Raw genomic sequence first — 23,205 nt, forward strand, 5'->3', positions numbered from 1 at the left:
AATTAAATTGAAAAACAAAAGTTACAAAATTTACACAAGAAATAATGGAAAAACAAATAAATTAGAGGAAAAAACAAAACTTAAGAAAACCGACTTGTATTTTTTTTTTTGTTTGTTTGTTTGTTTACTTATTGATTAATTCAAAGAACTATGACAAGAATACCCCTACGCATGGAATATCCAAAATTCGGAATTCACAGACAACCACGGAGGAGGAGCTTATCCCATTTCCCATGGATGTTGACGGAGAAGGTGACCGTGGTAAAAACCCTAGAATCATGGAGAGGGATTCAGATTCGCTCAAGGATCAGATCACAGAGCCTTCATGGTTTACCCCCAAAAAGTAATTTTTACTCCATTGTATGCATTTTGTTTTCTCAGGTCCAAAAATATCTAACTTTTTCGCAAAAATTGGGCAAATATGTTTGGAAAGAAGCAAGCTTTTATAGTTGATGGTGTGAATGAAAGTACTGTAGTTAGGAAAACATTTCTGTTTTTTCGCTTGAAATCGTCGTCTAATTGGTTTTGGTTCTATTTAAGGAAGTTCTGTAACATTTGATGAAATATAAAGTCATGATCTTTTTCGTTTTCATTTGCGTATACATTAGTCAAGTTCAGTTTTCTGGAGAAAAAATTTGATAATTTCAGCTTAGAATAAAGAATTTGGCTATTATTGATTGGGAATGGAGATGCAGTTTTTGTTGTTGTATAACTCTTAACTATATTGTTAATCTATTGAGGAAATAGAGAGGTTTGGATATGTAATTGTTTACTTATATAATCATTGAGTTACTCTTATTCTTGTGCTTATTATGTGGTTTATCTCTGGCAGGCTTCTCGTTGTGTTTTGTGTTGTCAACTTAATCAATTATATAGATCGAGGAGCTATAGCAAGTAATGGTATCAATGGGAGTCGTGGTACTTGCACCTCAACTGGTACATGTTCATCTGGCACCGGAATTCAGTAAGTTCCCCTTTGTTTGCTTCAATCAAACTTTAATTTAAGCTCGAGGTAGTACGGGAGCTGATTATATATCCATATTGTGTGAAAACATATGATAGTCTGAGGATATTGGTATTGGGTTTTCTTAGTTTTTAGTCATAATGCCCATGGTTGTACTTCACAGGGGGGATTTCAACTTGAGCAATTTTGAAGATGGAGTTCTGTCATCTGCTTTCATGGTTGGGCTTCTTGTAGCCTCTCCTATATTTGCTTCACTAGCAAAGAGGTGTGAACTGGATTCCCCAAACTTCTGAGTGCAAAGGCACCAATTTTATTGAATTTGCATCTACATTTCATTATCTTTCTGTTATGTGTTCCAGTGTTAATCCGTTTAGACTTATCGGGGTTGGCTTATCGATCTGGACTCTCGCTGTGCTTGGCTGCGGTCTTTCTTTTGATTTTTGGTCCATCACAATCTGTCGCATGTAGGTGTAGTTCTATTAGCTTTTCATCTATTTCTTTCATATTACATTTCCAAAATCATCTACATCTCCATTTTACACCTTATTCAGGTTTGTTGGTGTTGGTGAGGCATCATTTGTCAGTCTCGCTGCCCCATATATCGACGATAATGCTCCACATGATCAGGTAGTTGCTTCTGGAATATATTTTCTCTCTCGATCCATGGTTTAGGGAAGGATGGTAATTAATTTTCTATAGGAAGGAAGCTGATTATTCACAAGGCACTTTTGTTTTTGTTTGAACCAGAAATCAGCGTGGCTTGCTTTATTCTACATGTGCATTCCGGCAGGCTATGCTTTTGGCTATGTATATGGTGGACTGGTGAGTCATTTTTGTTATTTATGTCATGATTTTCTGATTATATGGTTCGGGTTTACACCACCTTCAGTGACCTCTTTCTGTTTCCTTGTAGGTGGGGAATGTCCTTCCTTGGCGTGCAGCATTTTGGGGAGAAGCAATACTTATGCTTCCTTTTGCTGTTTTAGGTTTTGTTATCAAACCCTTGCATTTGAAAGGTGCGTGTTTGAAGTACCCTATGTCCCTGTGGAGTTCGGCTATTTCTAATGTAACTTGTATCTTCAGGTTTCGCTCCAGATGATACTGGGAAAACCCGGACAGATAACTTAAACGTCTTGCCAGTCAGCTATGGGTTTTCATCTGTCCTGAAAGATTTGAAATTGCTTTTGGTTGATAAGGTTTATGTTACAAACATTCTTGGTAACCATTTTTCCTTCTCGTATGTTAAAAGTATGTGTCATTGTATGATTTATCGATTACCTGTAACTGTTTCTTTCTTTTTCGCAGGGTATATTGCTTACAACTTTGTTTTAGGTGCATATTCATATTGGGGGCCAAAGGCTGGTTATAACATATACAAGATGGTAAAATATTACCAGAGCTTTTTTTTGTTTCCATGTGTAGAAGTATATCACTTGATGCCTTTATCCCATTGCAGGAAAACGCTGATCTGATATTTGGAGGGGTCACAGTTATATGCGGAATCGTTGGCACATTATCAGGAGGAGTGATTTTAGATTACATGGATGCTACAATTTCAAATGCTTTCAAGGTAAGATCCTTAACTTGGAAGACAAATTATCCTCACATAGATAGAAATATCACATTCCGAACATAAATTCTACAACTTCTGATCTTGGAAAACTAGTACTTGATCGCCTATTTCTGTATTTTGCAGCTTCTTTCAGTTTCAACATTTATAGGAGCACTATTTTGCTTTTCTGCTTTCTGTTTCAAGAGCTTGTATGCATTTTTAGCTTTTTTTGCTATTGGTGAACTTCTCATCTTTGCCACACAGGTAATCTCGATTTCAACCATTCATATACTTACTTGATTCTGTTATGTTATACAAATTCTATTTCTTCTGATTTGTTTCATGTTGTATAGGGTCCTGTGAATTTCGTAGTTCTCCATTGTGTCAAACCAAGTTTGAGACCACTAGCAATGGCGATGTCTACTGTCTCTATCCATATCTTTGGAGATGTACCTTCCTCACCACTCGTCGGAGTTCTTCAGGTTTGGTTTCTTAGTTGTATCCACAAAATCTTGATTCACAAATCCAGTGTCTTAATCAAATTAAGCTTCAGATGAATGCAATTTTTCATCTAGATTAGTTTGAGCCATCACTGTATCCGACTTCTGTATGTTCTCATTTTGCCTCATGCAGGACCATGTGAACAATTGGAGAGTAACTGCTCTTGTTCTTACATTCGTTCTCTTTCCAGCTGCTGCAATTTGGTCCATAGGTACGGTTTTTTAGCCACACCAGGAACTCAAAATTCATAATGTGGTAGTAATGAATAATGATTTGTTGCGTTTGTGACTCTACAGGGATTTTCCTGAATAGTGTGGACAGATATAATGAAGATTCCGAGCCTGATGTCGTGACCAGAGAAGAATCAACCGTTGCACCTCTTCTTGAGGTAGCATGAGAACCCTCAAATGTAACTGTTGAGAATTTTATGGTATATTCTCATCTTTTTTTTATCAAACTTGTACAAAAGAAATGTGCATGAAACATATATGATTACCTTTATTTGTATACCTTGTTCCTCTCTACAGAAACTTAGTTGTTTAGTTAAGTTTTCAGATTCAGACTGATATGTCTAAGTCACAACTCAGTTCAGGAACATAATTATGATATCTTGATGTTATTTCTCATTCGTACGATCAGCTAAAAAGCATCTCAATTGTTCAAATTTCATCAAAAAAGAAGAAAAAGTTGTCACTCAAGGATTAGAACATTGCTCAGATTATCTAGAAACTGTTTCAGAAAAGTGAAAGTTCTCCAGGAGAAACTGATCTCTTGACAAGTTTAGCCCATGATTCATTCGTCTCGTGGATGATCTTCAAAGCGTAATCCTATAAACACAAAAACCAGAATAAGCTCTTTAGAATCTGTAAACCAAATAGGAAAAGAGTCGATAAGGATATTACTTTGTTTGCTGGTTTGTTTCCAAGGCCAAACTTGTTAGCAGGCTTCCCATCTGGGATCTTGTAGTCTCTAAACCAATCTCTGATAGCTGTAAGAGTACCCTGAAAGGGAGAGCAACATCTCGAGTCAGAAAACAAAAGTTCATTAAGAAATGAATTCTTGATTCTTTGAGATCATACCGGGAAATGCTTCTCGACATCATCAACATCATTCACAAGATGAGCTTTAGGATCATCTAAAGAAATCGCAACGATCTTCCAGTCGAGCTCTCCTTCATCAATCATAGCCAAAGCAGCTAAAGGCTTCACCTTTAGAACCTCACCAGTCTTCCTTTGACTTTCGCCAATCTCAACAACATCAACTACAACAGAACAAATACGAACCAGAACAAGCTAAGCTCAGAGAATGAAACCCATCCAGAAATCCATAAACACAACCTTTAAACCTACCAGGATCATTATCTCCAAAAGCACCTTCAACCTCAGTGTTCGCCAGAGTTGGATCTTCCCATGTTTGTGGAAACAATCCATAGTTCCAGTTTATGTTGTAACTGTGTAAATACAACCAAAAACAAGAAAATCCTTTTACCTACTCAAATCATCACAAGATGATGCAAATGCCAAAAACTGGTTGAACTCTTCTTTATTCTTACGGATAATATCTGAGTTTCCCTTTCTTAGTGTCTTGTTTAATAGGAGTGAAAGATTCATCAGTAGCAACCTCCATTTTAGCTCTGGACTCTTTAGGGATTTCCACTATAAAGTGAAAAATACCATCTCCTAAATGCAATGGTATATCATGCCATGGAGATACCTAACCAAAATGTTCATCAATAACAAATCGATCAACACAGAGAATATGAATCAGAGGAGATACAAAAGTAAAAAACAGAGAGATTAATTATTATTACCTTCTTACCGGAGGCATCTTGAAAGAAAACCCTGTAATCTAGGGATTCAGATTGGCCTTCCTGGATTGTCTGAACCTGAGGATTGTAAATAGCATTACAAGAAAAGGGTCTCTTGTTAGAAGAATTCACCACTAAGGATGATGATCTCTTGTTGTTGTTGAAGCAGAGACCGTTAAAGCCGTAAGGTTTACGTGTTGTTGTCGGAAGAAGAAAAGGTCGATTTGTGAACAAACATGACGTCGTCGTTTGGCCAGCGGATGCTGCTACAGCAGCTGTTGTTAGCATTCTAGTGGCTGCCATTTTCGTGGAGGAATCTACTTTTTTTTGTGTGTGTGTGTGTGATTTGATCTAATTCTTTTTTTTTTTCCTCTAGAAAGTGGGTGGCCTTTCGTTACACTGACTAGCTCCTTTAATTTTTCTTTTCACGTAGAGGACACAAGAATCATAAAGTTTTGTTTTTATGTTTTAAAGAAGGAATATACTAGGAGTACTATCAAGTATGCATATAAACCAAATACCCAACTCGATTCATTACACTGCTTTTTTAGTACATTTTTTAATTCCCGTATCCAAGACTTTTGAATCAGAACAGATACTGAAGTTAATTACCACCCTTCATATCGAGATCAGTTACGGATACAAAGATGCACAAATCCCTATTATACAATACACAGTCTGTACTGGCAAGTAGATACGACCAATGTTGTTAATAAAGGTCAAAATTTGTTGAGGTCTAACGCAATGGTTTCGTGGTGTAGTTGGTTATCACGTCAGTCTAACACACTGAAGGTCTCCGGTTCGAACCCGTGCGAAGCCATCTTTTTTTTTTTTTTCTAGGGATTTCCCTTTTTGATAACTTCCTTCACGAAAGCATACAAACTTCTTGAAACTTATTTTCCTTCTAATTTGCGTCTTTGTTTTAAACATCTCTTTCGTAAATTACTTTGACGGCATAATAATTCTTCAGTGGGCGATGCGCTACCGTGATATTTACCATCCAATTTGATTATATATACTCTCAAGAAACATCAATGAAGAGAAGGAGGAGGTCGCAAGTGTTCTTCAAACTTTGCAAGAAAAAGGTAATAATTACAATATTTTTCATACAAGATCCCTGCTAGCTACACACTTAGATGCAAGTTTTGTTGTAGTCTAGCTAGCTAGACCCCTTCCACCAAAGCATACAAGATACTGCTGCAATGGTCCTGCTCCTCTCTTTCAAACAGAGGATTACGCCGCACAACTGGACTTATTTGACATCTGACAGGCCTAGCCCAATAAGCTACTCTCTGCCTTTTTTTATTATTATATAGACAGATCAGTAACCCTAATTTTTGATAAGCTGAGAGAAATTTCGCATTATTGTTGTTCATCTGTCTAAGTCTAGGTCGATGCAAAACAACTAAAACATCCCACCGTAAGATCTCTCAGTCTGTGTAGATGGGAACCACTAGAGATTTCTACCGTAAGATCTCTCACTCTTGCTGGAATTGTTGTTGGTCTACATTTATATATGTATATATTGGGGTTGTACGTAGTAATTTTCGATCTGTCAATTTTTAAAAAATGTAACGGAGGATTTGACTCTTTGTCTCTGTTTTGTTAAACCTCTCGCTAGGGGGAAACACAAATGTCTTCTGGGACGTAGAGGATGTCTCAATCCTTAGTCACCTAGATCCTGAATTGGTTTATGGTAATATCAAGTCCGATCTTGAGGATAAGGGTTTTGCAATTGATCCTTACTTGTCGTCGACCGTAGCGATCGTTGATGATAATGTCTCGGAAACTTTGAAAAATTCATATAGTAGATCTGGAATCCGATTTATTCGCTTACCCGGAGGTGAGAGAATTCATTAAATTAATTATTATTATTATTATTATTATTATTTTTAAATCTCTTTTTGTTTTGGTTTGTGTGTGTCTCTCTAACTAATCTAGATCTCTCCGTTGATGTACTATTAATTATTATTCCAGGAACTAAATATGAGAGAGTTCACAACATGTCAGTTCACACTCTTCTCTGGGCATTGAGAGAGCAAAATATGCGAGCAAATTTGATTATACTCTCAAAAAACTTGGGAAAAGACGAGCAGTTCACAAGTCTTATCGAAGCTATCAAGAAAAAAAGTGATTACAATATTGTCTTCCATGATCCTACCAGCATATTAGATAACAGTGTTGGAACCCCTGACGCCATCGAGCAAATCAAAGACGGAAGATACCGCTGCAGTACTTGTAAGTCTATAATCAAGGAAGGCGAAAGTAGCTCCCGAAACCAATAAGATCAAGAAAGACAAAAGGGGCCAATAAGTTTGTATTCATCTTTTGGTTTTGTTTAACTTGAAAGCCTCCATTGAGAGTTAGTCCGTGTATTAAAATTATGCATGTGGGCGATCATGTTGTTGTTGATCCAAGCTATAAGCTCAGTTGCATAGTTTCACTACTATAAGAGTATTTATATTAATTAAATTGCGTTCGATGAAATATAACTTGTCATCTGTCAGTTCCACGTATCGCAATTCCTAACTCTTCTAAATAAATCTGGTGTCTCTGAAACAGTACATAGCAAAGAGAATGAGATAAAGATAACAAAAAAAAATATAATGGACAGTACCGTTAAAGCTGAAGTACTCAGACTCAAATTGGACCATAACTTTGTTTTGTTTTGGTAGGTTTTTCATTAAAAATGATTAGAGAATCACTTAATTTAATTAAATTAACCTACAGTTCTGATTTCACTAAACGATNCAATTGATCCTTACTTGTCGTCGACCGTAGCGATCGTTGATGATAATGTCTCGGAAACTTTGAAAAATTCATATAGTAGATCTGGAATCCGATTTATTCGCTTACCCGGAGGTGAGAGAATTCATTAAATTAATTATTATTATTATTATTATTATTATTTTTAAATCTCTTTTTGTTTTGGTTTGTGTGTGTCTCTCTAACTAATCTAGATCTCTCCGTTGATGTACTATTAATTATTATTCCAGGAACTAAATATGAGAGAGTTCACAACATGTCAGTTCACACTCTTCTCTGGGCATTGAGAGAGCAAAATATGCGAGCAAATTTGATTATACTCTCAAAAAACTTGGGAAAAGACGAGCAGTTCACAAGTCTTATCGAAGCTATCAAGAAAAAAAGTGATTACAATATTGTCTTCCATGATCCTACCAGCATATTAGATAACAGTGTTGGAACCCCTGACGCCATCGAGCAAATCAAAGACGGAAGATACCGCTGCAGTACTTGTAAGTCTATAATCAAGGAAGGCGAAAGTAGCTCCCGAAACCAATAAGATCAAGAAAGACAAAAGGGGCCAATAAGTTTGTATTCATCTTTTGGTTTTGTTTAACTTGAAAGCCTCCATTGAGAGTTAGTCCGTGTATTAAAATTATGCATGTGGGCGATCATGTTGTTGTTGATCCAAGCTATAAGCTCAGTTGCATAGTTTCACTACTATAAGAGTATTTATATTAATTAAATTGCGTTCGATGAAATATAACTTGTCATCTGTCAGTTCCACGTATCGCAATTCCTAACTCTTCTAAATAAATCTGGTGTCTCTGAAACAGTACATAGCAAAGAGAATGAGATAAAGATAACAAAAAAAAATATAATGGACAGTACCGTTAAAGCTGAAGTACTCAGACTCAAATTGGACCATAACTTTGTTTTGTTTTGGTAGGTTTTTCATTAAAAATGATTAGAGAATCACTTAATTTAATTAAATTAACCTACAGTTCTGATTTCACTAAACGATGAAAATACCCTTTACTTATCTACTAAAATCCGACCGAGTCGGGACGCGGATCCTGTATAACCCGGAAATAGAAGAAATAAAACTCACGGATCTGTTTGTACTCCAAGTTTATAATATTCGGATCCTGTTTTGGATTGGTTCAAGAATAGTTATTTCCGTCACCAAACAGAGGTATAATCCCTATAAATAAAGAAACTGGTATCTGAGTATTTAATGGTTTCAATTATATCAAATATTAACCACTACTATACTTAATCCCTATAATTATTACGAATATTAATAATAATGAGAAATCTTTAATACTTATGGATTGTGATTTTGTTGTTTCCAANAAGTCTATAATCAAGGAAGGCGAAAGTAGCTCCCGAAACCAATAAGATCAAGAAAGACAAAAGGGGCCAATAAGTTTGTATTCATCTTTTGGTTTTGTTTAACTTGAAAGCCTCCATTGAGAGTTAGTCCGTGTATTAAAATTATGCATGTGGGCGATCATGTTGTTGTTGATCCAAGCTATAAGCTCAGTTGCATAGTTTCACTACTATAAGAGTATTTATATTAATTAAATTGCGTTCGATGAAATATAACTTGTCATCTGTCAGTTCCACGTATCGCAATTCCTAACTCTTCTAAATAAATCTGGTGTCTCTGAAACAGTACATAGCAAAGAGAATGAGATAAAGATAACAAAAAAAAATATAATGGACAGTACCGTTAAAGCTGAAGTACTCAGACTCAAATTGGACCATAACTTTGNATTCATTAAATTAATTATTATTATTATTATTATTATTATTTTTAAATCTCTTTTTGTTTTGGTTTGTGTGTGTCTCTCTAACTAATCTAGATCTCTCCGTTGATGTACTATTAATTATTATTCCAGGAACTAAATATGAGAGAGTTCACAACATGTCAGTTCACACTCTTCTCTGGGCATTGAGAGAGCAAAATATGCGAGCAAATTTGATTATACTCTCAAAAAACTTGGGAAAAGACGAGCAGTTCACAAGTCTTATCGAAGCTATCAAGAAAAAAAGTGATTACAATATTGTCTTCCATGATCCTACCAGCATATTAGATAACAGTGTTGGAACCCCTGACGCCATCGAGCAAATCAAAGACGGAAGATACCGCTGCAGTACTTGTAAGTCTATAATCAAGGAAGGCGAAAGTAGCTCCCGAAACCAATAAGATCAAGAAAGACAAAAGGGGCCAATAAGTTTGTATTCATCTTTTGGTTTTGTTTAACTTGAAAGCCTCCATTGAGAGTTAGTCCGTGTATTAAAATTATGCATGTGGGCGATCATGTTGTTGTTGATCCAAGCTATAAGCTCAGTTGCATAGTTTCACTACTATAAGAGTATTTATATTAATTAAATTGCGTTCGATGAAATATAACTTGTCATCTGTCAGTTCCACGTATCGCAATTCCTAACTCTTCTAAATAAATCTGGTGTCTCTGAAACAGTACATAGCAAAGAGAATGAGATAAAGATAACAAAAAAAAATATAATGGACAGTACCGTTAAAGCTGAAGTACTCAGACTCAAATTGGACCATAACTTTGTTTTGTTTTGGTAGGTTTTTCATTAAAAATGATTAGAGAATCACTTAATTTAATTAAATTAACCTACAGTTCTGATTTCACTAAACGATGAAAATACCCTTTACTTATCTACTAAAATCCGACCGAGTCGGGACGCGGATCCTGTATAACCCGGAAATAGAAGAAATAAAACTCACGGATCTGTTTGTACTCCAAGTTTATAATATTCGGATCCTGTTTTGGATTGGTTCAAGAATAGTTATTTCCGTCACCAAACAGAGGTATAATCCCTATAAATAAAGAAACTGGTATCTGAGTATTTAATGGTTTCAATTATATCAAATATTAACCACTACTATACTTAATCCCTATAATTATTACGAATATTAATAATAATGAGAAATCTTTAATACTTATGGATTGTGATTTTGTTGTTTCCAAAATAGATTAAATACGAAATTGTATATATATGTAAACTTATTTGATTTGCTTTTATATTGTGAGATATTTACGGAAACAACAAATCAACTTAATACAATTAAATAAAAACAAATCATAATTTAGTTTAGATTTTTCATTATTTCCTTAACAAAATTATAGTAATTAATTATAATTAGTATAGATGGAAAGAATAAAAAATGCAGAAATTATATATATGTAAAGTTGTAAACTAATTTACAGAAAATGTGTACTGTATATCCCACATCGACTAAATATTTTGGAATATGGTTCATAACCACTATAAATATATGACTAATATGTTTTGAATACAAATGAGCAGGAAGCTTGATTTATCAGGTATTCAAATTTAACAGTTTAATTTGGTTCTATATTTGAACATATTTAAATTTTTAAATATTAAATATATTATAATATATTTACGTTTTTCAAAAAAATTTAAAACATTATAAATATTTAATTTTGTATAAAATGTTTAAATTATTATAAATATTTGAATTTAGTTGAAAGTTTAAAATATTATAATACGTCCAAACTCCGTTCCACCGCGTCCCAGAACACACCTGTGTCACCTCTGCCCACCACGAAATATCCAAAGTTCAATTACAATCCATTAAATGTTTTTACTATGAGACACAGATCAAAAATAATCTTCTATATAGAACAAACGTACAATTTAGAGTCGAGCAAGATACAGAGAGGGATCTTACTGGCGTGTACACCGTCCCAGAAAGGATTCTTCACGGGAGACATGGTTTCCATGAAGAGACGATGAAGAGACTTCTCGCAACAATAAACCAAGAGAATCCCAGTTATTAAAAAAAAACCCTTTTTAAATTAGGGTTTAGATCAGATAGTATCTTATTGGGCTGGGCCTTGTAGATATCAGTTAGGCCATCTCTTGTTGTTGAATCACAGACCGTTAAAGCCTAAATTGAAGCATAAAAGGTCGCTTTATGATTGTGAACAAACTGAACGAGTAAATTTGTTGACGACGACATCTTGGCGCAATGGTTTAGTGGTGTAGTTGGTTATCACGTCAGTCTAACCCACTGAAGGTCTCCGGTTCGAACCCGGGCGAAGCCTTCCTTTTTTCTGTTTTTTTCAATTAACGTAATTTTACTTTAGTTATCTACACAACGTCGTTAGGTTAATATTAAGAATTAAACCGTTTTCGTGCGTGACGCACCAACCACCAACCACGTAACACAATTGTTTGATCTCGCGCCACATCACTCTCTTCATTCTGATTGGTTAGTACTCTCCACGTCATCATCTCTTTCCTTCCATGAGAAACAAAAACAAACACGCCCAATTTTAAATGACTCTCCAGAACCATCTACGTTCTTCTTCTTAAATCTGCGTACTAACTTCAGACCAATACAAACACAGCAAATCCCAAATTTGGGTTCCTTCTAATTTTGCGCAATCAAAACCCCTCAAATTTCGTTCCTTTCTTTGTGATAATTCTCTCTCGCAAATCGCAATTAGTCTCGTAAATCATATACATCTCCAGGAGGGTTTAGTCTTTTTTAAAGGCGTGGGCTTGATTTCTATTTACTTTGGTCAAATGGGTTACAGAGCATTGGTTTGTGTTGTTGCAGCTCTGTTTCTGATCTTATTCACGATTGTTCCATATTCTACAGCTTTGATTTCGTCTCCTGAGTCTAATCCTCTTTACCCTAAAGCTATCTCGGTAAGAATTTTACCATCTTTTTTTGTTGATTTTTATAGATATTGCTGTAGAAAGTTTCATTACTACTCTGTATTCTTTTTTAAAGATGTCTGATTTTTTTTTTTAATAGGATTTGAAAGAATCAATTGTAAAGGGATTCGGATTTCAATCCGAGGAAGTGAAGATTTCTGGTTTTGATGTAAGGGATGCATTGGTAGGTCATGCTGTTTCATATGAGTTTGATCTTGAAATCGACAACACAGTTTTCCCCTTTAGGCTTCTTGAAGATGTTAACCGATGGGAATACGTTGATCTCCCTATTTTCCAAACCATTGATTCCAGGGATGATGAGAATGGTTTAGTTCCTATGAAGAAGTCTAGTGATGTTGTCTTACCTGTTTTAGCTCCGTTTCAACTTGCTGGTCCTATGGAACTTTGGATCCAAGATGCTAACAATATGCGCCTTTCTTTACCTGTAAGTTAAAAGACTTAGCTTTTTCCATTGGTTTATGTTTTGAACAAATCGGAATTGGTTTTTGTTTATTGATATATATGTCAATGTCATGCAGTATGATGTGGATGCTGGTGTTTTGAAGAAAGTTATATTAGCAGATGGTGCTGTTGTAACGGTGAAAGGAGCTAGATCAGTTAGTTTGCGTCATCCGATTGATTTGCCACTTCCCTTGAATCAAAGCTCCAATGAATTTGCATCTGGAATTTTGTCTTTAGCTGAACAGCTTCGACGTGCTTCAAGTGATCAAGAAACTCCACTTCTTTCTCTCCGCATTGTTGGTCCTACTTCTCTTGCATCAACTTCACAATCTCCTGACAACAAACTCAAACTTAAGCGTCTTGCTCCAGGACTTGTGGAACTATCTTCCATGTCTAAAGGCAGAAGCAGTCTCTCCAAAGTTGACGGAGCCATGACTACTGTTCTTTCCCCAAGAGTGTTTTCAACCATGTGGCCAATTACTTCAATCAATGGCTCCAACGCTAACTTACTCGGATTTGAGAAGCTATTGACCTCTGTTTTGGGTCCTAAAGCTCAGGAAAAAGGTTCCTTTAAGGTGTTGAAAGCGGATGTCGGAGCTCAAACGTATATGAAGATTGGTTTTGGTGTAGAAAAGAAGCTCAAGGAAGCAGATCTTGAAGGTTTAAGGTATCCAGAGTGGAGAACAAAGCCTGAGACAATGAGAATGCATTTTGAGGTTCTTGCTAAAGTTGATGGAGAGAAAGTTATCCCAGAGAACGTAATGCGAGTTGATCCAATACCAATTGAGGATACCATTGCACAAAATGTGATTGCAGGAAATGTAACCATGTCGATACCAATGGAGGATACGTTTCAGCCTCCTCCAAGCCCTTTCACCTTGTAAATCATGTGGACATAATATATATAGTTCATGTATTACGAAAAAAAAAAATTAAAGCTTTTGGTCTTTGTCTTTCTTGTACATTACTACTCACCATATCGCAGAAGAAGTGTATGTTATAAACTTCACTGCCACTTGTAATTATTCCTTTTTGGTAAAACTCAATACATACTGTAATTTGATTTGATCTTTGCCTCTTTGGGATTCACTATGGAGGATTAGGGAAACTTGTTTTGTTCCTCGATTTGGATTGCCGCTTTGATGTACTCCGTTTATCTCAAATGCTCAAGCATCGTCTTCTTCAAGCTAACCGTATGCAATTTCTCAAACTCTTCCCTTCATCTTACTGAAGTATGCTTTGGATTTTGCAGTCAACATAATATACATTAACAGTTTTGTATTCATGAACTTGAGATTATCTCAATCATATAGGCTTTGGTAGTGTGATGTTAGTTTTTATTTAGTGTGGTGTTAAATTATGTTATAGAAATCGAAGATGGTTGAATGAAGTTATTTCAGCGTATCAGGGTTAGGCAATGGAGCATGGTGGCAACTTGAAGAGTCAAATGTTAGAAATTTCAGAGCTGCTCATGAGAAGTCAAACACTGCGTTTGATGAGGAGTTATATGTTTCATGCATGAAAAGGTTTCTGTATGTTCGCTGCTATGATAGTCTTGAACTTTTGTCCTGTCTCAAGGTAGTGTTTTGTGTTTAAAAGTATCAATTGTGTGGTTTGTGTTGGATTCTTGGACTCTGTTAAATAAGTTTGTATCATTATGCCACTGTGTTGCAGACATTGGATTATCGGATCCGACAACAGGAATCATGTGGCAGTCAAGTCGGAGTGCTTATGATTGACAGGTTTGTCTTACAATCTGCTGGTTTCTTATTCGGTTAGATCTACATATGCTATTCGGTTTGATTACTTTTTTATTCGCTACATGCTGAAACAAATCCATCATAAGTTAGAAAATGTATACATGGGTGGCGCTACTATTGATGTCATGTGGCTAGATAACCTAGTTTAATGTTACTTCCGCAGATGCATACTAGGGTTTTATGCACGCTAGTGATGCTGCTATCTAGCAAGCGGCAGGAAGAATTCGGCTAACTATTTTGCAATCTTTTCACCAGCATTGGTGCTTTCCACTGGACTGATCGTCTGTCTTCATTATTGGCATTGGAGACACAGAACAGGTTAGATATCTACATAATGACAGTCCAAAGGAGACTCTGGTTATAGTCTAATCTTTTTGAAGCTGCTTAGTTTAAAGTGTGGAATCTGAAAAATTCATTATTTCATATGGTGTATCAATGTAAAGATACAGCTTCTCTATTACTATTCAAGTTAGGTTGCTTTAATTAGATCCTGTCTTTGGCTTACTTAATTCACTTTGTTCGAGACTTTGAGGAACTTCAAGTTTGATGCTGAATATGTGAGACTTATATTTGTATTTAATGCTATATAGGAAAAGTCTCTCTCTTACGAATGTGGTGGAGACGATAGTGCAAGAGATGAAGAAGCTACTGCAGGTGCATTCACTTGTAGTAATTGCCACTAAGGCTACAATTTACGAAGAGAAGTACCCAACAAATGAGAATAATCGGTTAGTTGGTTTGACCACACGCTTTGTTTACGGCTTCCTTTGTGTTGTTATAGTCGCTTCATCTCTAACTTCCCGCAAATTTCAGGAAGTTCTCCTCAAACGATGATTTGTCAGGGAATGTTGCAAGTAAAGCTCAGCAACCTCCATTTCGTGAATTCATGCCTTCTTCTTGGCAGGTCATTTTTCTGATGTGAACCCTTACAAAGCCTCTTGTTGGAACGCTTTGCATTGTTTACACACAACCATTTTAAGATCGTCCTCACTTACCCTCCTTTGTGTTCATTGCAGGCATTTGTGACACATAAGTTAATCACACGAAAATCAGGTTAGAGACTTAGAGTATATTTGTCTTAGTTTTCACTTTCTCTCAATGCCTTCCATTGTTTAACATTACAACCAAAGATTACTTACTTGTGCAGCTGATCATCAGTCTTTGCAAACAGGACAAAAAAGTTTGTCGGCATATTCACTTGAATGGTTACAACCGCAACTTAGCAGCATAGACCAATTCATAGTAGACGATGTAAGTAAAAACTTATCACAACCATTGCAAGTCTAGAAAAACGATTCTACTCTAAACCATTACTCATAATTTTGTCTTGCTTCATCGTCTCATGCAGTCTGGTATTGTCATTGTCTCGTGACGTAGATTTCTATTCAGGTATTCGTCCAACCTCTCTCTCTCTCTTGGAGACTCACATAATTACTAATACACATGCTTGTAAGTATTTAATGTGTAGTCTGTAGAAACCATAAACCATTGTGAGTTCAAGTTGCCAAATGTAAAGTTATTTATGTATATCTTTTATATCAGAAAGAGGAAAAATAAGGACAGCAAAAGTTGAATCTTTAAAAGTAAAATTTGTCTTTCTATTTTTATCTTTACTTGATTAGGTTATTTTTACAATAAACGGGTAACCTTATCTTGGATAGAAAAAGAAAGAAAATCATACTTACAGACGCACACACACGTTTTGGAATTGAATTGGATTGTAATATCTTTCTAAATATATTTCATGATTTTGACATCAAAGTGTTTGGAATTGCAACTGCACGTGTTAATGTTATACCTCATTGTTAGAAAAAATCATACTTTCCTTTTAACTTTTACCTTCTTACAAACTTGAAAGTGATTCTTAATGGGACATCACTACAGGCCTTAGCACTAAGAGGGAGTCGTGTTACATTTTTCGACATCAAAATTATTATGTAAGCATTTTGCTTGTGGACTCTGTACAGTCATCAGTCTTTGGTGGTTACTTTTCTTTTTTCCAAAAATTATAACTCGTTTTCACCGCATTTATCTTCTNTTTTTTTTTTTTTTTTTTTTTTTTTTTTTTGGAGTAAAACGATAAGTATATCTTTAGCTGATAAGAGAGTCTTCAGTCTTGTCTCATATTATATCTGTTTTATCTCCATCTTTAAGGATAATTAATTAGTATGATAAACTGGATTTAGGAATCATTATTGTTTTATGTAATAATTAGGTTTTACAAGGAGTGGGAGTAGTCAAATATCTCTTGGATACTTGATGAGATAAAACAATAGTAACAAACTTGTATCATATATTTTTAAATATGAGAATCATATTCATAGGACTTCCACTAAAAAGCTTATAAGTGTTAGATATGATGTGTGATGTGGAACTAGAAAAACCTATCCTTCTTTTTTAGATTGCGTGGATTTGATCCTCCATAGGTATTCTTCATATTTATCCTCGCTTTTTTAAAAAATAATTTCGTGATTAGTGTGTCAGATAGATTATGAATTTACTAGTTTTGTTATATGTACTTTTGTTACCAAAAACATGTATTTTTACACGTATCGAAACTAAGATAATTTGGTTGAGCATTTCTTCGTAGTGTATATATATCGGAACTCATGTCTACAAAATTTGGGAGATGTGTTGTAGTATCTTTCAGCTGAAATTAACTCGATAAAGAAGTAAAAACGGGTTTAGTTTTATCGTTTAGAAGAGACGTGGCCTCATAAGAAACTAAGAATTTGCGAAGTCAGGTGTCTTTATCTTCTTATCTCCTAATATTAAGTAGCATCAATAAAGATAACTACTAGTGTTATTACCAAAAACAAAACAAAAAGTGATGCACAAACTGCAAGACCGATATGGTCTTTTAGAGTGAAAATAAAGATAAGGAGAGCAAATCCGCAAATAAAAAATAAAGATGGGGGCATGTTGTGGTGTGGGTATGAAAGGCTTTGACTTTGACTCTTGCCTAACTTTCTATTTTGTTTGATATGGTTACCTCTCCTAATTTGTCTACCCACCAAATAATTTAGCCGAAACTATATATCCAATCTCCTGCTTTCCTCTCTCTCACACACACCCATTAGTTAAAATTTTGATTAAAATAAGACTTTTTATTAACAATTATCGCAAAGTTTGGTTTGATTCATTGATTGTTTTGTTTTAAAATTGTTCGTACAAACTTCATACTTCTACATTATTTAACACTACACGTAGTCCCTGTTAATCTAAGACGTTAGTTACACGTTTTCTTCACACTTCTACATTATAATCTTTTATCTATTTGTTTGTTTGTGGTAAGTCTTATCTTTGCGATTCCTATTAAACAAAACTAATAATTTTCGGCTGATAGAGAGGGTTATAAATTTTAAAAATAAAACAGCTTGTATTTGTAAATGTATATAAATAACACTTTGTATTACAATTTAAGTTTTTCCTTGATCGGTCATATAAAAAACTATGTTCAGTTATTAACAAAATTATAATGGTATTTTTCCAGTAAATGTTACTTGTTTGATTTTTGTATCTAATTTATACGTAAAAATCCTATGTATATCTGAGATGTGGTCCGAGACGAGACTGGTACCCGTACCACTAAGTCTCTATTACGAATAAAATAAAATTTTACTTTTTTTAATAATTTTTGGTGTCTTTGTTTTCTTAAGCAATCTACTCAGAATTTGTTGTTTTTAAATTTTGTTCTCAATTTTAATAAATGAAAAGTTATTGCTTAAACCTAAATAGTAACTATTTTAGAAATCGTATACTGTATATGAATTATCCATGATCGTCCAGTTTGTATTACATGTAATTGAATTCACTCCGTTGTATGTTGGATATGTACTTTTTGGATCACTAAAATACCCACCTTTAGTAGCTTTCGATATGTTTTTAGTGGATTAATAAAAATGCAAGCAATAACATACTGTATATGGGAATAACATAACATAAAATGATCTAATTAGGCTAATGAAAATGGAAATATATTTTATATTAAGGTCGATTAAGTTAATGAGGATTGAGGACAAACAAACTATATAAAAAAAAAAAAAGACAAAGATCTTTAGATCACGCGTGTGTGTGGGGGTGGGCATGTGCGTGCGTAAGCGTAAGCAATAGATCATCCAAAATGTGACTTATATGGTTTGACCATTTAACCCTTTTATAAAGAATAAGAAATTTGATGTTCACATTTTGTTATATACATATTTTAGAAAATTGAACTTTTTAAAACCTTTGGAGAAATCTGAAGCAAAGTTGAGGAGCACCTACACACTCCTCCTCCTCCTATTCATTGGGGCTGCCTACTACTACTCCCATGCTCTTCTTCTTCTTCTTCTTCTTCTTCTTCTTCTTCTTCTTCTTCTTTTTAGTTGATCTGATGAATTGCTTAGTAAGTTTTTTTTCTATAAAAATAATATTGATGGTAAAAACAATAGTTGACAAAAACAAAAACAAAAAAACAGTGAAAACAATAATAGACTTAATAGTAATAGCAATAACAAGTAGTCAATTATTTTAAGCAAGTATAATAGTAATGAGGTTAATTATATTAAGAGAAAAGTGGGTCCAAAAAAGAAAAAAAAATCAGTTGAAGTCTCAATCTTTGGGAAGTGTTTGAGTTTGTGTGGATCTCAATTTTATAACAAAAGCCATTGATTGCTACTTGAGGGAGACTGCATATGAGAAAAGTTTGATCAATTTTAAAGTTTTCTTCATATATACAAGTAATGAACACATATATATTTATTTTTATTGTTTTAGTAATATAGAAATATATATAGGGGTTAGTTACTTGGATGAATCTGAGGTTGCCTTTGCCTCCAAGGCACCCGTTTCTTTTTTTAAAGAGAATTAGTTGATATAGTTATCGATCTCACGAGGATGTATGTGATGTGAACTTAAGTGTGTTAGTTTTTAATTGCTTAAGCATGCATTACTTTGTTTGTTTTATTACCCATCTTAGTTCGAATACGACAATAATTTATAGTTCATATTTAAAGAAAAACCGTCATGTGTATTAAGATACATGTCTTCAATAGCCAAAATCTGTAAGACTGTAACACATAGATATTCAGTTGTGTTTAAATTACAAAAGTACGTTTAGTTAGATATTATCGGCCAAATTATATATACATGGAACATACTTCAGCAACATTTATGTTGCTAAATCTTAATAGCAGTACTTATAAGTAATGTTACGATGATAAGAGTATTGATATTTTTCGTCAATACTTTTACAAACGTTATCGTAATCGAGCTTGTGAGGTAATCTGGCGGCGATAGTAAACTATATAAAACCTTGGTCCACGAATATACATATAATATTTTTGGTTATATGGTCAGCAATTATATGATAGTTTAGCGTTTGTATTTGAGAATCTAAGTATCGTATGATCCAAAAGACCAAAACGCTTTATCTACTGCTGTTTTTTTCTTTTTTTTTTTTTAGAACAAAATACTTGAATGTATTTATATAGGTTTTCGAGGATCGCCCTAATTTTTCTCTCATCTTTAGCCGCCGCAAAAAAATTCGAATCTTTCAATTTGTCCTCTCCGGCTGCCGGGCTACATACCGAAGCTGTGGAAGGGTGTAGATCTTAGTCTTGCCTCTTAGTCTTTGTTCTCTCTGTTATGTTTAGGTGTTGAAGCAGTCTTGTTGTCAGATTCCCATGTGAAGCGAAGTTCGATTGAGGGTGAGAAGCCATCGGCAATGAGTTTTGGTTGTGGTAGAGACAGATCCGTTTGTTAACAGGTTAGTCTAGGTTGTGGCTCAGTTCGGGTGGTGCTCTCGTGGTTGGTGGTTTGAAGGGGACGATCGCAAGTCGTTTTCATGATTTGGTATTGTATCTCTCTCGTCTCTCTCTTCTTTGGATAGCGGGTTTTTCATCAAGGTTGTGTTGGTTTTTGTGTCGTTATGGCTTCAACCGAGGGTTTTAGTTTGCTTTGAGATGTGGTTTGTGTCTGCAAATTTGCCTTCTCTGCTTAAGGGTTTGAATTGGATCGTAGCTCTTCTGCTAGTTTGAGTCTGCTGGTTTGTTAGTGTTGGCGTTGCGAGCTAGGTTTCGTTCTTTGTGTTGGTCATTCGGATGTTTTTTTGTTGTTAATCATCTACTAGCTCTCCTCTGTAGCTTTTTGGAGTCTTGGAACTGAGTTCTAGACAATAGCAGTGGAATATTCCTTCAGCTCTTCTCTTGCGAGGAGGTTTCTAGTTTTGGGTCGGTATTTGGCTGAAGCTGGATTTGACGAGGGTCTGCGTGTAAGAGCTGCTGGTCTTCTTTGATTTGTCTCAGGTCGATTCGCAAGGTTTTCTTTGCTCCTAGTTTGGTTCGCCCTCCATGGGGTTCTGGTTGTTGTGGTAGTTGTGGTTTTTGTTTCTCTGTAATGGTATGAATTCTGTTTTCGTTCCTGCCGGTTTGATGATGGTTCTTCTACGGTGTGCTATCTTAGTGCTTCCGGTCTTCTGGGTACTCTCCGGCGCTTACAGGTTCTTTGGGAAAGCTTAGTGGAATTCGCTCAGTTTCAGTTGGACAGTTTTAGAGCTTTGATCCTTCTCTCATTCCCTTTGTAAACTTTTACTTTAGATTTTTGCTTTTGTTTCTTTTCTTAAGTTCTAGTTTCCGGAAGTGTGTTACTTGCCGGCTTAAGTTTCCAGGGATGGTCATTTATCCACTAGCTTTAGTTTCCAGAATTATGTTGTTAACCGCCGTTTTTGTATATTTCTGGGGTTATGTTGTTAACCGCCGGAGATATGTTTAACACTTCTTTTATGAAAAAGTTTAGTTTAAAAAAAAAAAAAAAGGTATTTATATAGGTTTATCATAGAGTATAAAAATTTCTTCAATATTTCATGTGTGTTAAAGAAAAAAACCAATAGGGTAATAAAAATAAGTAGATGGGTACAAAGAAAGGTACAAAACTCAAGATGAAGGCAAAGAGAGAGAGAGTTGGAGCCCACAAAGGCTATGGTTGACGACCAAACCCAATTGCGCCACGTGGAATACTGCGGTGTGCATGATCTCAGCATGAAGTGTCATCATCACTCCTCGTCCTCGATCGACCTCTCAATTTTTTTGGTTTGTAGCCAAATTTTATTGTTTCTGGCGTAAACTGTGGACTACATTAAATACTACTATGATATAGCAAATCTAACCGTTAAAACGAAGAAACCTACTAATGGCCTCATAAGAATAGAAGTAGATTAATATACAAATCGAAGTAGAATTAGAATATAGTGCATGTGCTATCGTTAGTTTGCTTAAGAGCTTGATTATTGTGTTATTTTTAGTGCTTGTCCTTTTATTATGTCATATATAGTCGTATATCTTAAGGTACTTCGGGTTTCTTAATGAAGTATTTTAAATCAAGCTAGTACTAATTTTTTACCACAATAATTAGCAGCTATCAATGAAAGCAACCAAATACATATGTGCTCTGACTTGACATACACTCATTCAATTGATTCAGAAAAAGAACAACTAATGACGGACCCAGGGTGATAAAAAAGCCGACTTAAGAAAAATACAAATTTGTCTGCGTCCCCCACGAATACTCTCCACCACGATTTAGAGGGGAAGTATATGTAAATAGTTAGTGCTACTTTTTAAAAAAATTACCTTAATTTATATTACAAAATATACAAATTGGGAATGAATTATTTTAAATATATATAAAATACAGAAATAGTATATAGAAAGAAGAAATAAGAAGATGAAGTGGATAAGAATCTTCTTCTTAGTGGTGGAAGATGAAGAAGAAAGAAAGATACTCACCCTTTTGCGTGGAAGTATCCAATCCTCAACACTGGCCTCTCTCGTTTCCGCCCACCTCTTTCTCTTNTTTTTTTTTTTTTTTTTTTTTTTTTTTTTTTTCAGTCAATTAATTAATTAATTAATTTTTCACATGTGTAATCTTTTTGTTCAATCTTTCTTTGTTTCCATATACTAAAAGTATTCAAAACTTATTAACAAAAAATATATATTCAAAACTAGGTTCTAACCCGTTTCAGCATTAATCTTTATATACATGTACTAGATTAGGATCCGTGCTCTAACACGGGTTAATATTTTTTTATTTATATTGTAATTTTTTATATAAAAAATAATTTATGTGATTGTTTTTAAAATTTGTTGTGAATAAAACATTATGCAATAAAATCATATGTTAAATATGAGAACTTGTAATTTTTTTGAAATTTCTTATGACTGTTCTGCGAATTAGTCTAAACTTTTTGAAATTTATCAAATCAATCATAATAAACATTATTTCTATTATTTTGATATATAATTGCTAGTATAATCGAAAATCATTCTTAATCCGCGGAAGATTGATTAATTTTTGAGATTTTGTTGTCTATATATGGTTGATTAAATATTTTGTGAAGATTTTATTTTATTTTTTTGGAATATCCTTTTTAATAGGATTTGAAATCGAGATATAGCTAATGGTTACAATCCATATAACCTATAATCTACCAAATAATCAAATAATTAATTTTATAACATATATTATATAGTCTACAAAAAAAAAGTATCTCCGTTTTATTATATAGGGGATCGAAATATGTCAACAAAAAAGTTCTAGCTACAGAAAATTGAACAGAAAGAAAAAGTTATAAACAAGAACTAAAATCACAAAAAATAAAGGAGCAAAAATCACATCTTATAAATATGTTGCCTTTAACTGTTTA

The 23,205-nt window shown here is 34.5% G+C and overlaps 5 protein-coding genes and 2 non-coding genes across 9 annotated transcripts; 6 read left to right on the plus strand and 1 right to left on the minus strand.

The window, feature by feature from the left end:
• Positions 174-3,596, plus strand: LOC104727080 (probable sphingolipid transporter spinster homolog 2). The gene is made up of 14 exons (XM_010446084.2): positions 174-343; positions 833-964; positions 1,128-1,229; positions 1,324-1,428; positions 1,516-1,591; positions 1,712-1,786; positions 1,878-1,980; positions 2,048-2,182; positions 2,270-2,346; positions 2,421-2,534; positions 2,661-2,780; positions 2,870-2,998; positions 3,150-3,228; positions 3,314-3,596. The coding sequence occupies exons 1-14, from the start codon at positions 234-236 to the stop codon at positions 3,412-3,414; spliced, it is 1,458 nt and encodes a 485-aa protein (XP_010444386.1). The 5' UTR covers positions 174-233; the 3' UTR covers positions 3,415-3,596.
• On the minus strand, positions 3,618-5,215 carry LOC104727079 (soluble inorganic pyrophosphatase 6, chloroplastic). The gene is made up of 6 exons (XM_010446082.2): positions 4,828-5,215; positions 4,570-4,730; positions 4,367-4,467; positions 4,097-4,278; positions 3,920-4,018; positions 3,618-3,844 (listed from the first exon to the last, which is right to left on the minus strand). The coding sequence occupies exons 1-6, from the start codon at positions 5,125-5,127 to the stop codon at positions 3,752-3,754; spliced, it is 936 nt and encodes a 311-aa protein (XP_010444384.1). The 5' UTR covers positions 5,128-5,215; the 3' UTR covers positions 3,618-3,751.
• Positions 5,534-9,177, plus strand: LOC104727081. Of its 3 annotated transcripts, none has more exons than XM_019231626.1 (5): positions 5,534-5,909; positions 5,979-6,292; positions 6,446-6,565; positions 7,585-7,686; positions 7,821-8,335. In XM_019231626.1, exons 2-5 carry the CDS (start codon positions 6,268-6,270, stop codon positions 8,126-8,128), a joined length of 555 nt encoding a protein of 184 aa, XP_019087171.1. In that variant the 5' UTR covers positions 5,534-5,909; positions 5,979-6,267; the 3' UTR covers positions 8,129-8,335. The 3 variants fall into 3 exon arrangements, with proteins under 3 accessions (XP_019087171.1, XP_010444388.1, XP_010444387.1); XM_010446086.2 differs by lacking the exons at positions 7,585-7,686; positions 7,821-8,335 and adding exons at positions 6,802-7,110; positions 8,972-9,177 and having other exon boundaries at positions 5,649-5,909; positions 6,446-6,667; XM_010446085.2 differs by lacking the exons at positions 7,585-7,686; positions 7,821-8,335 and adding an exon at positions 6,802-7,316 and having other exon boundaries at positions 5,650-5,909; positions 6,446-6,667.
• Positions 5,571-5,644, plus strand: TRNAV-AAC. The gene has a single exon. It is a non-coding gene; the product is annotated as a tRNA-Val (tRNA).
• Positions 11,608-11,681, plus strand: TRNAV-AAC. The gene has a single exon. It is a non-coding gene; the product is annotated as a tRNA-Val (tRNA).
• Positions 11,931-13,830, plus strand: LOC104727082. Its single transcript, XM_010446087.2, has 3 exons — positions 11,931-12,291; positions 12,401-12,745; positions 12,840-13,830. The coding sequence occupies exons 1-3, from the start codon at positions 12,166-12,168 to the stop codon at positions 13,644-13,646; spliced, it is 1,278 nt and encodes a 425-aa protein (XP_010444389.1). The 5' UTR covers positions 11,931-12,165; the 3' UTR covers positions 13,647-13,830.
• LOC104729069 (DNA repair protein XRCC2 homolog) lies at positions 13,841-16,260 on the plus strand (the record flags this gene model as incomplete). Its single annotated transcript, XM_010447965.2, has 9 exons — positions 13,841-13,955; positions 14,171-14,340; positions 14,437-14,504; positions 14,778-14,840; positions 15,113-15,250; positions 15,336-15,426; positions 15,539-15,575; positions 15,670-15,773; positions 15,871-16,260. Coding segments are annotated over 9 exons (810 nt in total), but the record flags the coding sequence as incomplete, so codon positions are not given.

This window comes from Camelina sativa, chromosome 11 (genome assembly GCF_000633955.1).
Source record: "Camelina sativa cultivar DH55 chromosome 11, Cs, whole genome shotgun sequence".
NCBI lineage: Eukaryota > Viridiplantae > Streptophyta > Magnoliopsida > Brassicales > Brassicaceae > Camelina > Camelina sativa.

Coding starts and splice junctions, on each gene's coding strand:
- LOC104727080 (XM_010446084.2), top strand. CDS start 234: ATGGATGTTGACGGAGAAGGTGACCGTGGTAAAAACCCTAGAATCATG. Junction 2,183..2,269: donor TTATGTTACAAACATTCTTG/GTAACCATTTTT, acceptor TCTTTTTCGCAG/GGTATATTGCTTACAACTTT. Junction 2,781..2,869: donor TTCTCATCTTTGCCACACAG/GTAATCTCGATT, acceptor CATGTTGTATAG/GGTCCTGTGAATTTCGTAGT.
- LOC104727079 (XM_010446082.2), bottom strand. CDS start 5,127: ATGGCAGCCACTAGAATGCTAACAACAGCTGCTGTAGCAGCATCCGCT. Junction 4,279..4,366: donor TTTTGGAGATAATGATCCTG/GTAGGTTTAAAG, acceptor GTTCTGTTGTAG/TTGATGTTGTTGAGATTGGC. Junction 3,845..3,919: donor GAAACAAACCAGCAAACAAA/GTAATATCCTTA, acceptor TTGTGTTTATAG/GATTACGCTTTGAAGATCAT.
- LOC104727081 (XM_019231626.1), top strand. CDS start 6,268: ATGGGAACCACTAGAGATTTCTACC. Junction 6,293..6,445: donor AACCACTAGAGATTTCTACC/GTAAGATCTCTC, acceptor ACCTCTCGCTAG/GGGGAAACACAAATGTCTTC. Junction 7,687..7,820: donor ATTTATTCGCTTACCCGGAG/GTGAGAGAATTC, acceptor TTATTATTCCAG/GAACTAAATATGAGAGAGTT.
- LOC104727082 (XM_010446087.2), top strand. CDS start 12,166: ATGGGTTACAGAGCATTGGTTTGTGTTGTTGCAGCTCTGTTTCTGATC. Junction 12,292..12,400: donor TTTACCCTAAAGCTATCTCG/GTAAGAATTTTA, acceptor TTTTTTTAATAG/GATTTGAAAGAATCAATTGT. Junction 12,746..12,839: donor ATATGCGCCTTTCTTTACCT/GTAAGTTAAAAG, acceptor AATGTCATGCAG/TATGATGTGGATGCTGGTGT.